The sequence below is a fragment of the Phragmites australis genome, chromosome 2 (genome assembly GCF_958298935.1).
Source record: "Phragmites australis chromosome 2, lpPhrAust1.1, whole genome shotgun sequence".
Lineage (NCBI taxonomy): Eukaryota > Viridiplantae > Streptophyta > Magnoliopsida > Poales > Poaceae > Phragmites > Phragmites australis.
In genome coordinates, this window is record NC_084922.1 from 42898704 (window position 1) to 42915574 (window position 16871).

General features: G+C 44.5%; 2 protein-coding genes across 2 annotated transcripts; both read right to left on the minus strand.

Annotated features, from left to right (window-relative positions):
• Window positions 1-5465: 5465 nt before the first annotated feature.
• Window positions 5466-6554, minus strand: LOC133909028 (RING-H2 finger protein ATL74-like). The gene has a single exon (XM_062351297.1). The coding sequence runs from the start codon at window positions 6251-6253 to the stop codon at window positions 5672-5674; it is 582 nt and encodes a 193-aa protein (XP_062207281.1). The 5' UTR covers window positions 6254-6554; the 3' UTR covers window positions 5466-5671.
• A 9214-nt stretch (window positions 6555-15768) lies between these two features.
• LOC133909029 (non-specific lipid-transfer protein 1-like) lies at window positions 15769-16615 on the minus strand. Its single transcript, XM_062351298.1, has 2 exons — window positions 16151-16615; window positions 15769-16048 (listed from the first exon to the last, which is right to left on the minus strand). Exons 1-2 carry the CDS (start codon window positions 16507-16509, stop codon window positions 16039-16041), a joined length of 369 nt encoding a protein of 122 aa, XP_062207282.1. The 5' UTR covers window positions 16510-16615; the 3' UTR covers window positions 15769-16038.
• Between the last annotated feature and the right edge of the window lie 256 nt (window positions 16616-16871).

Consider the following 16871-nt stretch of genomic DNA (forward strand, 5'->3'; position numbering starts at 1 on the left):
TCACTAGGTTTGGTGGTGACTGCGAATAGATGCAGCAACAAAGATACTTGTGTTCCTATAGATTGGCTATGAGTTTTGAGGAGCCATCTAAATAGAGACATTCATATTTCCCGAAAACACAATGCTATAGAATGGGTTTGGGCAGATCATCCCCTGAGAAGAAGAACAATCAGCAGAGATGAGATGGGTGACGGCTGTGACATGCTGCGGTGGATAACCACGTTTCGATCATGTCGCTCCTCAAACGGTGAAGGAATCCTAGGGTCAAGTAGAATACTCTATGGGACACGTCTTGACGCTGATGGCACATCCATAGAACTTCTGGATTGACAGGGAACGCGAATGAAAATCTGGTGTGCGTGCAGAACGTGTCCAGATTGGGGCAGTGGACACGGTGATCGTGTTCTCGGGGGCTGTGAGGAATCGTCCAAATAGTATTCTGATTAATCAACAGGAGGATCATTATTCATAATCCAACCTCAACGATTAACCAGAATCTTGTTCCGGTAGTCCCGGCACGTGTTTTGTGCCCAAGGATCGGAACACATGCCTCCAATATAGTACATCACAACATAGCTTAATAAAGAGTAAGTAATAAACATTTATATTACAAAAATTAAGCATGCAACTGATTCCAACAATTTATAACAAAAACGAGCTAGGAGGAGAAAAAAAAACCCTCAACTTCTAACTATCCAAAGATCTACGCACTGGAAAGAATAAACTAGACAACAAAAGAGAGTGGAGCCATATGCCCTTAGGCTCCACTCCAAAAGCTCAAGCTTCGGAGTAGGATGCACTACTCCTGCCCGCCACCCTGATCGGAAGGCACAAGTAGCCGAACACCGCCCCTTCCTCAGCAGTCGGAGTACCTGCATCAATTTAAGGGAAGCACCCTGAGTACGAAGGTACTCGTAAGACTTACACAATATGGGTATATAATATCCCGACTCCAAGGATTATGCATTGAGCTGTTAGCATGAATATAAACATACGGTTCAGTTAATTAAAGAGGTAAGCAACCCAGACATATATGTGAGCAACTAACTTAACCAACATATATGAAATTACCCTGCAACTACCAACTGATCATTTGAAACTGTAACCACAATAGTATCAATGTATAACAAGTGCCATCTCGACCACCTCCCACATATTCGAACCACAAAACCATATATCTGAACATATAACCGAACCAACCACGAGAACTCTACGACCGGGTGCAAATAAAACAATAGCATGCTCATGACCGAGAGCGCAGCAATTCTAACTGTTTTGACACCCTGCAAGAGGATACTCCTGGACCCACACGACACGAGGACCATAAGGCTTGTGCCACCCGCTAAAGTGCACACAAGGGGGTACTCGTGACAACCTTTCCCAACCAGCCCCAACCATGTGCGGCATGCATCGCTCGGCGCGACTGTACTAGAACTACTCCTGGAGCAAACTAGTACCACTTACAAGCCCACCCGCTCACACCGTCGATGTTCAGGCCCCACAAAGCCACAACTGCGAAGGTATTCGGCTCGCCTTACCATTAGATCGGCATGTGGTGAGTAAGGTAAGTGCTAAAGCCAACTACCTCGACGATCGGCCTTAAACCATGCAAGCGGCCTACGGTGTCCGGGTTGACTTCCCGAATTATCCCCGGACTTTCCTTGAGGGCAGATGATACCTCTAACACCGCCTACATCTTGTCTCATACTCACCACTCAACCAACCTTAACAACCTCAACAACCTCAACCATGTATTTGTGCAACAAAAGTAATTCCTATGCTCGCGAACAACGGAAAACATCATCGTTCGACTTCTACCGAAAGACCTAAGCATGGCTAAAAATATAAGTCGAACTTGTACCTAGACATAACATCATCTCAAAGCTACAAGTAACGTGGATGAACAAGTCATCAAGGTAGAAGAATGCAATTGGCACAGGTTCTACCCATTTGTTCCCGACATCGACTCCCTATACATGCAAACATATATATAATCATAATTTATCAATATTTAGACTTCATTCAATTCAACTGACATGGTGCAATATATTAGATGATTGCTTTGCTGTTCAGGTGGCTATCCAAAGTTTTCCTCGCTCTCCTGGTTCACCGGCTCGATGTTCTCTAAAAAGAATAACGCGTGCAATGCCATGAGGATGAATAAAGTGCAACAATGCATGCCACAATATGCACAAGATGAAATGCCATAAAAATATGCATTACAATGCATGAAAATATTTTTCTAGCTAGAACAAGTCATAAGAAAACAAGCAAAATTAGACTCACCCACTTTGGACTTGTGAAGAATTATCGGTGAATTAATGAAGCTTTAACCTAATTAATTAATCTCAGAAATTTAATTCAATATTTAATGGCTAGGGATATTTTTGATATATAGATTAGTTTATTATGAACCAAAAAAATTGGTTTCATAATTTTTGGAGTTACAGAGAATTTATTATGAATTTTACAAGTTATTAGCACAAAAGAAAAAAAGGCTGATGAACAGTTGACCCGGATACTCCGGAGTACCGGAGTCTCTGGATGACGCTCCGGGTGGAGCTCTCTGTGATTTTCAACTGGGAGCTACCCGAACCCTCCGGGCTAGCCCGGATTCTCCGGGTGGCTCCAGAACAGCCCGTTTGAGAGGGGGAAATTTGGCCAAAATAATTTCTGAACTTCTCCATACCAAAAGGAAACATCTTAGAGCTAATTCAAGGATCCTAGAACTCAGTACCCAACCTAGAAACTCAAATCCATCTAAATCCTCAAATTAGGTCTAAAACATCCAAAAATACCCAAACTTCACCACCTAACTCTAAATTCGGATTTTGACCAACCAAATATGTATCCAAGCCATGTGAAGCTTAGAGGATTTACCCAAGATTGTTTGCTGAGGTTGGGGACCACCGGGAGAAGGAGGAAATGGTGGGAAACCGAAGAACTCTGGTGTTCCTTGAGCTTCAACAAAGAACACCAAAAGACAACAAAATCGGCTCAAATCCTTTGGGAAAAAGAAAATGAATTGGAGGAATGGATAGCTTATGAGCTCATGATTGCAATGGTACCACATGCTTACCTCCAATCCTTTTCTTAAGCTCGAATTTTGGAAGAAATGGAGAGAGGGCTTGAGAGGGGAGTGAGAGGGAGAGGGAGCTCGGGTGGGGACGTGAGGGAGAGTGAGGAGGAGAGAGAGAGGGCAGGTGGGCTGCCCCTTTGGAGTGGAGGAGGTGTGGGGCCGGGTGGGTCCCACATGTTAGAGAGAAAGATGTCTGTTTTAACTGCGACTTTAATTCTTTTCTCTCCCGAATTTCTTTCTCTCATCCAATTGATTTCAAACAAAGTGCTCTAGTGCGCCAAAATAATTTACCTCAAAATAATTATGACCCTAATGATGCATGATTAACCTTAATCACACAATTATGGAATTTGGGACGTGACAAGGGCGTCAGTGCTCTCATAGCCGATTTGGTTGGAGAGGGAGTGGGACACATCCTGAGACATGAGCTAGACAAATGGTATGGTGATTATACCTATAGTCGGTCGGCAACGTCGATGCCAATCAGCAATGGCGCAGCTGTCCGCGACGACGATGGCTATGACTGCGTAGATCGGGCTTTGGCTAGGGCTAGAGACTTAGTATGATGGTAAAACAATAGTAAGGGAGTAGAATAAGGGGTCCTCACCTTGCTTCGATGGTCGAGGAAGGAGGATTCGCGGAGACGATGATGTAGCGCATCACGGCAGTGGCGGTGGTGTCTCCAGCGAATGGTGGTGCACGGACATGACAGTAGCGACGTCTAGGGATTAGGGGCATGGAATATGGGTAGGAGAGGGCGTGCAACTCCTATTTATAGGGCTAGTGGCGGCTGGTTGAGGTGGAGTCCAAGCCAGACACGACTCAGGTTCGAGTTAGAGTCGGATACGATTTCCTTTTTCACAACTCTCTATTCCGAGGATAATATCTCCGCTGTACGGACTCCAAATTGGAAGTTTCTAGACTCGAATTATAGTACTTGAAAATATCTACAACTCTGGTATTCATTGGAACTTCTAAAAACGCATCTTGATATTCAAAAATGCACAACAAGATAAACTGTTTGAACTCTAACTTATCTGCACAGCACTAATTTCGGGGGCCATAACTCCTAGCTATATTATCTAAAAGGGGACTTCCATATGTTCAAATCGAAGCTCTCGACGAGACCTACAATTTTGGTATTGTCAAGATTTACATTTGAGGCCATTTTGAACTCTAAAATCGAGTGGGAAGAAGAGAATATCTAGTACTCCGTGAATATTTACCGATTTCGTGCATCCTTTTTGTTGAGCCTTCTAGAAGACTTAGTTAACAGTTTGGATTTGAGCAAGATTGATCTCAAAGACACTTCAGTTATATCTAGGGTTTAGAAAAAAAAACTTTTGCAGAGAGATTTGAATTGAACTAGAGAATAATTCGATATGATTAATGATGGAATAAATGATGAATTCAAGAATTTTTAATTCCAATCATTAAGATCCTTAACTTATTCACAATTGAGTTTTACAAAAACCTTTTTGAAACCCTTTTCACTCGAAACACCAAAGAGAAAGAAAGAGAAAAAGAAATCTAATACATTTACCTGGCTCCTAACAAAACTCAGCATACAATGCACACAAAATAATAACCTATATTGATTGATTGATTAAGAAAATAGGTTTTAAACCTATTCTACTCGTGAAGCTATTCAATAATCTTGAAAATTTTAAAAAAATTATAAATTCTGAAAGTCAAGGTGTTACACAAGTGTGGTGGCGCAATGACCTGTCTCGTAGCATTGAATGCTACAAGATGACCTCGTAGACTAGCGTGATGGTGTTCGGTGATCGGACATGGAATGTAGGATGACCAGAACAGGGCGTGCATGCCTATCATTCGGTATGATGAGGTAGTATTAGTTGACTTCATCAGGTGTAGATCTGTTATAGAGTTTGGCATGATCTGTTTATATGAACGATTTTTCTTTGCTGTATAAACGGGAGGATAGGCTTATAGGATAAGAAAAAACATATTCTATAACAAGTTTATTCAATCCATAAGAGAATACATAGGATATATGATTATTATTCTATAAGAGATCTGAACCTAGATAAAATTCTCATGTTTTTTGGATCTATTACATCAAATCACAAGAAACGTTGATTAACGCATGCATCGACTGGTATATTCTAAATTGATTACCAGGTATTATCTTCTAACAAGATATTAAGAGAGTAAAAGAAAAAGTGACATGTAAAATAACTGATGTTTTATACAATAGAGATTAGAATCCATCTGCGGGAGGTGCTCCAAAGTCGAACTTGTACAAACTACATGGCATTGTTGGAGTCGAGCATCCTACATAGTACTACCATCTCCTGTGGAGTATGTACAGACGGCAACTGAAACGAGCAAGCCAAGCACAAGCACAAGAGTACACGCCGACTGGATAATGGAAGACCCTGCAATCCATAAAACGGGCCCTACAATCTTTGCTTGACTGCGACCTAGGCAACTACACAGACAAGTGGGCCCACCCTCGTCGGTCTCTCGTGCACCGACGTCGGAAAATATCTCACGGCCACGGACAATCCTGCTTCCCTGTGGGCTGTGGCCTACCACCAATAGACGTGGGGGCCCCGCCTGTCCACGTCATCCGATGACCACGGTGATGGCAGCCTCGCTCCCCGGCCGCAGGCTCTCCCCGGCGGCAGCGGCGGAGGTGGCGGATGCTGCGCCGTCGAGCACGGAACCGCGGCACGTGGGGCAGGTGTCGTGCGAGACGAGCCAGGTGTCGACGCAGCGGACGTGGAAGCCGTGGCCGCAGCGCGGCAGGACGCGCACCTTCTCGCCGTCTGCGAACTCGCCGAGGCAGATAGCGCAGACGTCGGCGGCGATGGCAGCGGCCCCGTCGGCGCCACACGCGCCGTACACCTCGATAGGGATTCTCCGGAGCGCGCGCTTCTTGAGACCGCCGCCGCCGTGGGCACCGTCCTCCCCCGCCGACGAGCGGCGCGCCCAGCGGATGAGGCAGCGGGCCAGCGAGTTGAGCCCGAGCGCGAAGAGGAGCGCGAAGAGGAGCGCGGCGAGGATGATGACCATGTTGGTGTCGAAGCTGGCGTCGCTGCCCCCGGGGCTACTGCTCAGCGCGTGCCGCGCCTCCGCGGCGCTCCCCGGCGCCGGCGACCCCGGCGGGCCCATGTACCAGCTCATCGATGTTGTTTGCACCCCCATGGACACCAGTCAACCAGACCACCCTCCTCTTCTCCCTCTTAAGCCTCAACCACCACCACAGCTCTGGGTGCAGTTATGCACCGGAGGTACAGGTGCTCGCGAAAAAGACGGGGACGTTGCAGCCACTGCTACGACTACCACCAGAAGAGCGCGCGCGCGCTTTAGCACTCAGTCCGTATCTAACTTGGTTTGGAAAAGTAGAGGCTCACACGAGCTGGGTCGACTTCGGCGAGTACAAGCTCCGGCGGAAGCGGCGGGGGTTTTTTATAGCGGGGACGCCGGGGATGATCTCGAAGAGGCGGGGAGGAGGGCTGCTGGGCGGCTCTTGGACCAGAGGGTCGGCTCCGCGTCACTTTACGGTGGGCCCGCCAAAAGTTCACGCCTCATATGAGAAATATCTGTCGCTGCTAGTACGCCTGTTGCGCATGCACTTGTTGCTCGTTCGGCCGCGTTGTCCGTGCAAATCAGATGGCCACGCGCGCGTGCTGATGCAAGCTTGTTGGGCGTGCTTTCGGTTTAGCTGGTGGCCGGCCGGCCGGACTCCAGATTGCCGGCCCTCGGCTCAGCCGTAGTGACTACTGAGACACAGCAGCGGAGCGTTGGGTTTGCCGGCTCTACACGGAACATTTTTCCCAAGAGTTCCTGTAGTTTTTTGCGCACAGCGGTAACATGAGGTTCAAACGGAGGTCGGTTGGCCAGGACGGCGTCCGAGCCAGCCCGCGTTCGAGCGTGTGCCCTCGCACAAGTATGTATTCGTACCTACCTTCAATAAAGGCTGTGGATATATGTTCCACTTTTAAAAAAAAAAAAAATACATGAGGCTCAAACGGAGGCTGGTGGGATAATGTCTAGTGAAAATCTTCCAAAAGCTGCAAACTTTCTGGAAACTTTCAACAGGTTAGATTCAAAATAAGGTCCTTTGCAAAGGAAAATAAACATAAAAGGAGTACAGTACTGGTACGTATGCTAGCCATCAGCCATGGGTCCGCCCTGTCAGTTCTACGCTGCACCTTGTTCCGTCCAAGGTTTTGCATACTCCGCAACTGCGCAAGTGGGCATGCATGCATCATCGTATCAGCGCCTGACACTCCGTAGATCCACGCCAAAGTTAGTCTAATCTATCTCTTTGCCCTCCACGACGCACTAAGAAAAAGCTTCCTCTATTTACCTACCAATGTGGCTCTGACAGACTGTGTGTACAGGCAGGGAATAGGATGCTACACTTTTCCGGAGACAGGGCCAGCCAGCCTTGTCTCCCAACTAATTCAGTCTGTCACAGTCCCAGCGTTAATAAGAAATTGACATGGCTAACTACGCAGCTGTGCTCTCCGTGGTAGTGCTCATCCAAACCCCATCCAAATTAACAACGTAAAAGCGCCACTGAAGTACTCGTGTCCTAACTTCCAAATCGATTAAACATGTGTACGTAAAAACGTCGTAAAGACAATCGCAAGATCAGCGACCTCGTCATATATATAACATGCAATGTTTATTTCGTCAGGTACTCCGAATGCGAGCTCAAAAGCTTTGCATGGACGGTCGCGCAAGCACCAGCTGTTGTGGCCACCGTCATTTTGATGGTGCTGTGATCTTAGACGCATTAGTTCATTTATTAGGAACGCGATTGGTTGCTCGTATTAAGGGTATTTTGTTTTATCCATGTGTATATTTTTATAAAAAAATTATTTGGTTGTTTGTATGTATTATTCATCATTATATCTGCAGACATAATTATACTGTTGAAGTCTGACTCGGTAGATACGTTCGAATCAAGCTTCTCTGTAGAGCATGGTCCGGTGAATGTATTACACCTGCTACAATGCTGCAACGAGCTCATTCGTTAGTCTCTAATACAAGGTCACTTCATCCACCTATATAAACAACCAAATATCTTCGTATGATCATTACATTCGCATGTGCAAATTTATTGCATCCGCATATGCAGATAACCAAACACTCTTCTTTTCAAAGTTACTACAATCACTCAGACTATTTCTACTCATCTAGAATATACGTTACAGTTTAAAAACTCATACGATAACCAAACACACCTAGTTTGCCTCCTCTTGTCTCAGCACGTGCATACAGCTTAACAAAAATGTGTCTCGATACTGTAGATAGGTTGTGTAAGATGGTGACAATAATTATGATCAGATGTTTTTCTACCATGGAGGTTTCTTGTCACCATCCACACCATATGCGAGTGAGCTTTCTCAAAAAATTTCAAAATTTCTTGTATTCCATTTACGGTTAGATATATGGTTTGAGCCCATTTACAGTTCATGAAAATCTCAAAAATCCAACCATAAAAGTGGGTGTGCACCTCTTAGTCCCACTCTACTATCAAAGGTGGAGGAAGACTAATTTAAATAGAGTTGTGTCATCCACTCTCACCGGTCAGGGCAGAGAGCACAGGTACACGACACCTATGTAAATGGTCCGCTAAAATCCAATCCAATCCAATCACAGGTGCATCCTTCTTTTGCAGGTTTTATTTTTGCAACGTGGTTATGAAATATAGAGATCATGTGGTTGAAAGTTCGATCTTAGCATGTCTTAACCGCGTGGTTTTTTCTCTGTATATACCTACCGAATGCTACCATAACATATACACGAGTTAGGATTTTTCCTTCTACTTTCTTTTGTGCCGTTAGAGTTAAACTACTCCATCCCGTGCATCGACATGCACCGGTGATCGATAGAGCAGGTTTTCGAAAACTATCGTCCTTAAAATCTTACATCGGAAAAGGGTGAATAAGATTTTTAGGAAGCGCTTGACGCGATTAATCACGATGTGCTTCCTCTACGTTATCTCAATATCGACATCATAACTTTTTCACCATCTTAATCGTCCCTGTTATTTTCTTATGTATATCATGATATGTTTTTTTACTATTTTTATCATCAAGTATATTATAAAGATATTTATATATTGCTGTTACATACATGTATAGAGTATATTCCCGCATCATGTTTTTTTTTGAGTTTATGATTTATTTATGGATTAAAATAAACCTACAAGTGCTGATTTTTCTAACCGTTTCAACTCTTAGGTAGTAAGCATGCACCGGAGATATCTCGATGGAATCTCGGTTAAGAATAAGCTGATTATCAATTGGATATCCAAGAAGGGCTAATCCACACTTTGTTTAGGCTCATATTCCGAGGTTAATGATACCTCGATGTCTTTTCTGAATCTTGGCTGTCGCATGTTTTGTCGCGTACAAGCTCAGTGATAACGTACGTGATGCATGCAGGTGTTAAGTACTACCTCCATTTTTTTAGTTGTGATCAGCTTTTTATTATAATAATTTTGATTTTATATTTTTTTATTAAAAATTTATATATATTTAAAACTTTTGTATTATTAGACTCATTAAAAATATACTTAATTATTATTATATGCTTTTAAGTATTTATAATTTATTAGAAAAAACATAATGTCAAAATTGTACAATATTACCTCTGTTTTCTTTTAGATACCATTTTAGCCTTATTCATATAATAAGGTTGCAATAAATTATTTCATGCATGATATATTTACCCCTCTTGATTTTTTTCACATTCAAGCAATGACACATAAATTACCAATCTACCACACTTATTAAATTGAAACTCTACTTTTTTAATAGCTTTTAATATAGATACCTTAGTAAAACATCACTTTGAAACCCTAAAACGATATCTATTTGAGAATAAAATCTAATTTCTAAAACGATATTTATTTAAAAATAAAAAATTAATGGTAAAGTAAATAAAAACAGAGGTAGTATAGTCACAGCCTAGATATTTCTATGTTGGGCCAGGGCTTTTGTATCTTGTCTATTAGTCTATTACCGTGATAAAGTGAAAACATCTTGTGCACGCTCGGCCCGGTGGTGGGACCCACGTCCACGAGGGATTACATGCTCCATGTTGGATGTGTGCACCGTGCATTGGGCGAGCGCTATGGAATGCGTTATCGTGGCGTGTCGAATCTTTGCTCTTAGTATAAGAAGGTGCCACGCGATCAAAACCTAGCACCTCAGCCGGTGCAGTTGGCATAAAGCACCGACTTGTAGCTGGTAACTTTTCGCGGGTGGCAAGCTGGCTACGGAGAGTCGGAGACCTTGCTTGGCCTCACCGTGGTGGTGTAAGTAAAAGGGTTAGAGCATGTCGGAACCCTCAACTCGATAGTACTACATTCGTTCTTTTTATTGGTTCTTAATGATTTTTCACGATTTCTAGATATAATTCTGATTATAGTTTTTGAACTAACCATCAATATATACTAATAAACTTATAATTCTATTAAGTATTTCTAAAGACAAATCTAATAGCACAACCTTTATATAACCAACCTTAATAGTTTTAAACATATTAGTGATTAAACATTTGAAAGTTGGATCGGACAGATTCTAAAAAGGCAAATAAAAAGGAATGGAGGGAGTATAGTTTATAGCAGAAACGCTGGTGTCGCCGACTAAATAATTGGCTAGAAAGCGAAAAAGGGATGGGAGTGCTTGACGTATGAATCCATTCGCTCGCGAATATAAACTAACATCGTAGATCCGAAATGACTGTGTTTAAGGATTACGCCGAAGTCGTGTTCTTTCTAGAATATTCTGCACAAATGGGAGTGAGACAGAGATAGCCTTAACTTTTTTCTGTTTAGAATCGAGATAGTCTCTTAACTTGTGGTGGATCCACTAAGAAAAGGGGTAAATCCAACAAATCTGTGGCTTTATTTGAAGATTGCACCTTGTGGTTGTGGATTGATCGATGGCTACCTCATTCCCAGCCGAGCGCAGAAACTTCACCTATTCCCAGGTTTTCAAAGCCGCCCCTGTCCTCCTGTCAAATCGAGAGCTCGCCAGCTGCTCGAAAAGCCTGGGAAGGCACTGCATGACAACTGACAAGAGGTAGAGAGGCCCCTCTCCTCGGATCCGATGCTTCTAGCTAGCCAGGGAGCAAAACAATTCCTACTCAGCTCCCACTGTAAGTACCGGACCGGAGGAACAAAACTTCCAATGCGGGCAATAGAATTCCACACGTACGTGATTTGTCTGCAACGTACCGTCCACCCCGGACGGCGTCAGTGCGCGTGACGTTCTGGTTGAAGCTTACCGGGTACGTATATAACAAGGAGTCATTGCATGAATCATGATGGGTTGATTCATGAGCTGACTGGCAAATCTTTGGACGTCGGCGTTGGGCAAGGGCAAAGCTTGCTACATGCCTACTCTGAGCTAGCTCCTACCGAATCCGCCACCACCAGAGTGGCAGTACTCTCCTGGGCGTAGGCACCGGGATCGATAGGCAGGGACCGGTTAGACGTGAACGAAGCGGGACTAGGTAGCGTCAGTTCATTTCGATGGACGTCGATCCACACGCACCCACCGGGCAGATCGTCAAGATCTTGCGCTCTTACCAACTTGTCTTCCACTACATACACCGACCTTTACATGGATTGGACTAATCGCAACCAATCTTGTTCTTATTGAGGATCGCGACTGCATGCAGAGCCCTGCAGGAAGGTGGACGCAGCGAGAGGTGTTGTGGCGAAGCACCTTGCAAAAGAGGCCGCGTCCAACGCCTCCGCTGTTGTTCTTGAGCGTCGGTGCCAACGGCGAACCCAGAGTTCGCGTGCAATCCTGCAGGCCCAGGGGCCACGGTGGACGTCGAAGTGGACTTGGACCGGGCCATGTACGTTTCGGGGACGACTGGTGGATCGAGTTGGGCTGCAACTGGTTATGTAAGTCGAAACTACTGTTCCTCGGTCGGTTAGGTTCTGCTATTCAAGAAGTAGAAAGTTAAAACAAACAATTCATTTTTAAAAATGACTTTAAAAAAACTATCATTATTATTAGTAGTACGAAGAAGCTTTATAGTTTCTGAGGGATAATGTTCTGATAGGGTATTATATATATTATATATTTTATCTGTATCAAAGTCAATTTAAAAGGAGCCTTTTTAACATCAGCTTTTAAAAGCAGCATGAGAAACCAAGTGAATATATACATTAGTTTATTTATGACGAGTGATCGATAAGATTGTAGTCTTACTTTGATCAGTTTTGAGTTGCATGAGCATATCTATATGTTGCAAATATAATCATGTCTGATCATAGGTGAAAAGGAAATAGAGTTTGTGTTTTTGCCTATGAGTCTAGGGAAACTATACTCATCGGATGTTGCGATGTATAGAAAATTATACACACCGGATAATTCGATGATCAAAGCCAGTGCACACCAGAGCTTTTTTCTATACATAGGCAAAATTTGGACTGTGCACCGGATGGTCCGCTGTTCAACGGATGTGAACATCGGAGCATTTTCCAGAGAGGTATGTTTTTTATAGCAGGTGGAGTTCGACCAGCCGGATGGTTCGGGGATGGAGCTCAGTACACACCGGACAGTTTTCCAAAGAAGTTTATTTATGGTGCTACAGAGAAGATGCACATCGGATAATCCGGCGATGAGCAGAGTGAATACCAAAGAGTACACCAGATCATTTGTCAGAGAGGTTACAAAATAGGGTCTGATGCAGATGTACTTACTGGATAATCCAGTGATGGACTTGGTACACTCCGGAGGTTTCACTGGAGGACTTTTCAGAAGATTTTTAGCAGAGAAATCAGTGCATACACTGGATGATTTGGTGTTTAGAGATGGGTACACATCAAAACATCCGGTGTTCACAATTTTTTCATCAATTTGGTCCTTCGACAAGGATTTTAATGCTGGGCTAGTTGGAGATGTTTTTAGAGGTTTGGATGCAACTTAGCGGTCGGCGACGGGATGAATATGACCAAGCGAGGAGTTTGATGCCAGATGATCAAGAAGGTCGGATGAAGTCAAGTGATCCTAGCTATGTACATGGAGTTCAAGCAAAGCATGGAAGGAATGATGAAGATAACATGATGATAAAGTCAAGTAAAGGGTATACCAGTGCAAGTGACAAGACGGCATGAGGGATCGGGAGTGGGAGAGACTTGCCGGTGATCAAGATCGCAAGACGGAATACACGTGTCGATATCAGGATGCTTGCTTGGGGTCAAAGGAAGTAACAGTGAGTTACGCTTTGAGAAACGTGTAAGTCGGTTTCGTGGTTTGGTCTCAAAACCGTGGGAGGACTGTGGGAGTATGTGGTATTATCGCGAAGCTTGCGTTGAGGTGAAGCTAAGTCGCGAAGGCGCCGCGGCCGTTCGATGAATGGAGAAGAAAATGTATGAAAATACTCTCGGTGGTAGGTAGGAGTGTATTACAAGACATGAGTATTTTGGGAAAAAGCTATTAAACTTAGGGGTCAAATTTACTAGACCTATAAGTAGAGGGATATAACTATGAGAGAGTTTGAATCTACCAGTTGAGCCCCCTTGTCACCCATTTGAGAGCTTAGAGTTAGGGTTTTAAAGGAGAGAAGGATAAGTGTTTAGCCTATGTAATAGATGAGAGTTTTAAGAGATAAAAATCTTTGTAATCCGCATAAAATAGGACTGATCTCTTTGAGTAATGAAGTTTATTTTTTTGCATATGCTTGAATTCCTCTCCTTCTAGTTTTTCTCTATTGGTTCCCTTGCAAGTTTTTTTTTCTGGTTTTGATTTTTGTTTTGTTTTGTTGTATAAAATTTCATCACCTCGTGAGATCATTTTTCTTATTGCTATAGGCATAAAATTCGCATAAACACGCTTATATAATGGGTCTTGAATTTCCTTACCTTTAGACAATCAACTTGGAGAGTTTTATTTTTTGGTGTTCATCTTTTCTTGTTTCTTTGCAAGTTGTAATCTTTTGAGTGCTAAGACACATAAATTGATCTTAAATAAAACCTATGATTCATATATCATCTGTAGAGTCGTATTGTCTCAATTTTCTCTTGTTAAAACTTCTCTCTATTATTACTTCCACTTGAGTTTTGATGTGCTTTGGGTGATCCAAATAGGAGAAGACCATCAATTTCGCAAAAAATTTGTTGAGACATCTATTCACCCACTCTAGTCGTTAATCTCGTTCCTACAATCTCTTCATTGGCAAAGTCTTCACCTTTATATATCAAGAGCAAAGATGCACAAATAAACAGACCGTAACAAACCCTGTGACAGACCTATCCCTGAAGTAGCCAACTAGCTCTTGCCCATCATGACGTTTGATAGGCATGCATGCTCTACTCTCGTCGTCCTACGCATCCTGTACCATCACCGAACACCGTCACGTGCACTGGTCAGACCATCCAGTGGCATTAAATATTACGGGATGGATCACTGCGACTCTACACCACCCCACGACCATACCTCGCCGAAAGCAAGTGGATAGAGAAGAGAAAAACACTTAAATAAGCAGCATTAAATGAGTCTTGATTGGTTAGATAATGACTTCCTCTGCAACCAGTTTGCTGATCGCAGAATCTTACTTTGCGTTGTGACTAGGGGGCTGATCGCACAAGCCTCGCTCTGGTTGTGCGATGCAGTCGTGGTCTTGACAATATCTTATATTGTCTGATATTTGGGGGCATATGATCTCCATGTGAAGCATCCCTTACTTATTGCACCGATAGGGTGTGAATTGTGATTTAACTCTCCATGTGATTGTTGTGGGTTAGCAGTCAGTTGCTGCACTGTAATAGATCATGCCAACGCGTTGCTACGGTCACTGGCCTGTGATGGAAAATATAATGTTAGGACGTTGCTCCTTTGATATATGTGGCGGATGTGAATGATCGTAGAAGACAATTTTGTTTTCCTGCTTGTTTGTTATGCAACTTTTGAAGAGAATGAGGACGGGCTATCGGATGTTTGGACGTCTGCGGTGGGCAAGGGCAAAGCTACTGCGTGCCTACTCCATAACTCTAAGCACAGCTCGCTTCAGCCGATGCTGTCGCCACCAGAGCTCTCCTGGGCGTAGGCACCGGATAAGCAGGGGCAGGCTGGACGTGAAAGAAGCTGGACGACTAGGTAGCGTCGGTTCATTCGGATGGACGTGCTAACGTACCCACCGAGGAAATCGAAAGATCTTCACTCTTGCGGACTTTTTCTTCCAACGTCTTCCGATCTTTCTCATGCTTGTGTTTGGTGGAGTACCTTGCAAACAAGGCCGCGACCACAACGCTCTTGCGTCGATTTGTCTCACCATACGATAATCAGCCGCGCGCGGGGCGTCGTCGGTGCCGACGGCGAACCAAAATTCGCGTGCGTACTTGCAGCCCGCGGTGGACGACTGCTCGAGGTCGAAGGACAGCCCGACAGGAGGGGCAATGCCAGCAAGGAGTACAGTACAAGCAAGACGATAGCAGCGGTGTAGCGTGAGCAGGAGTATACTGAGTTCCGACTGAGATACGTGAGTGTATTGGGCATTGGAGCGTGTTGCTGAATGTTTTTTCTACGACTTTCTATCTATCTGTGTCGTTTTATCTACAACAGATACATTAGTTATGAGTAGGTTTGGTCGGATTATGGTAGGCCGGAGTGTTGTAACTAGATTGCGTCATGCATTTTATTTTTCATCGGAATTTCACGTTGATGAAGCACACGGCAATGTGAATATAGTAATAGGAGTAGTTTCACGAGGAATACATCTGGATCAAAGCGCACATATTACATAGCCACAGTAGAGAACCACACATCGGTTCATGGCTCTGCTCGCGGGAACTACCACGATACACCATTAGGAACTGTAGACGATTCCTAGACACCAGAAACACGACTAGTGACAAGCACACATCTCTCGATCTAGTCCAGTCTAGCTTAAATAGCAGTACCCTTTTATTATTCTTCGGCATTCCTCGCACGGGAGACGCACAAGACGCCTCAGTTAATCCTGCATAGAGAAAAAGGTAATGTTGCAGCGTGCCAAACTGAGAACACAGAAAACCGATCACTACAAATTACAGTAGCAGGAGATAATATAGTGTGCACGTACGTGTTGCAGTTGACGTTGGTGCTGATCTTGTAGGGCAGGGTGACGCCGCACTTGCTGGGCAGCGCCGCGGCGCGGTCGATGTAGGACCCTCCGGAGGAGCCGTTGGCGACGTTCTTGAGGCAGCCGCAGATGGTGCGGCGGTCAGGGGTGCTGCTGGCCTGGGACAGCAGGGTGCGGATGCCGCCGCAGCAGTCCTGCGGCGGCCTCGCGCCGCCCATCTGCACGTACGGCAGGCACGGCATCAGGGTGTTGTACACCGTCGAGCACGACATCGCCGCGCGCACCGTGGCCGGGGGAGCCACCACGGCCGTCGCGAGGAGCACGGCCAGCGCCAGCGTCGCAAACCTTGGTGCAGCCATACTGCCTGTCGGTCGGTCACACGGTGGGAGAGCAGTAGGCGTAGCTACGTTGTGTGATGTGTCTAGCCGTGTCTGTGTGTGTGCACGCTTTCTGGGGAGAACAAGGGTTTCGAGGGTGTTTATATAGTGGAGAGAATGTTACGATTACAGGGGTAGTTGAGTGCATTTAGAGGAGAGGAGTTAAGATGGTTAGCTGGTAGTTGCAATGCATGGCTGTGGTGAATTAGGAGTTACCGACCCTAGAGTGGCGCTGCACTCGTCGTTTGCGCTTAGTAGTGGTGCTGTACTAAAGCTCCTACCAAAAAGGCTAAAACAGGAGGAATTGATCTCTCTGTAGCAGTGTTGATAGTTGAGACAAAAAC

Bases quoted from the DNA above. Each gene is read 5' to 3' on its own strand.
- LOC133909028 (XM_062351297.1), bottom strand. From the start codon at position 6,253: ATGGGGGTGCAAACAACATCGATGAGCTGGTACATGGGCCCGCCGGGG.
- LOC133909029 (XM_062351298.1), bottom strand. From the start codon at position 16,509: ATGGCTGCACCAAGGTTTGCGACGCTGGCGCTGGCCGTGCTCCTCGCG.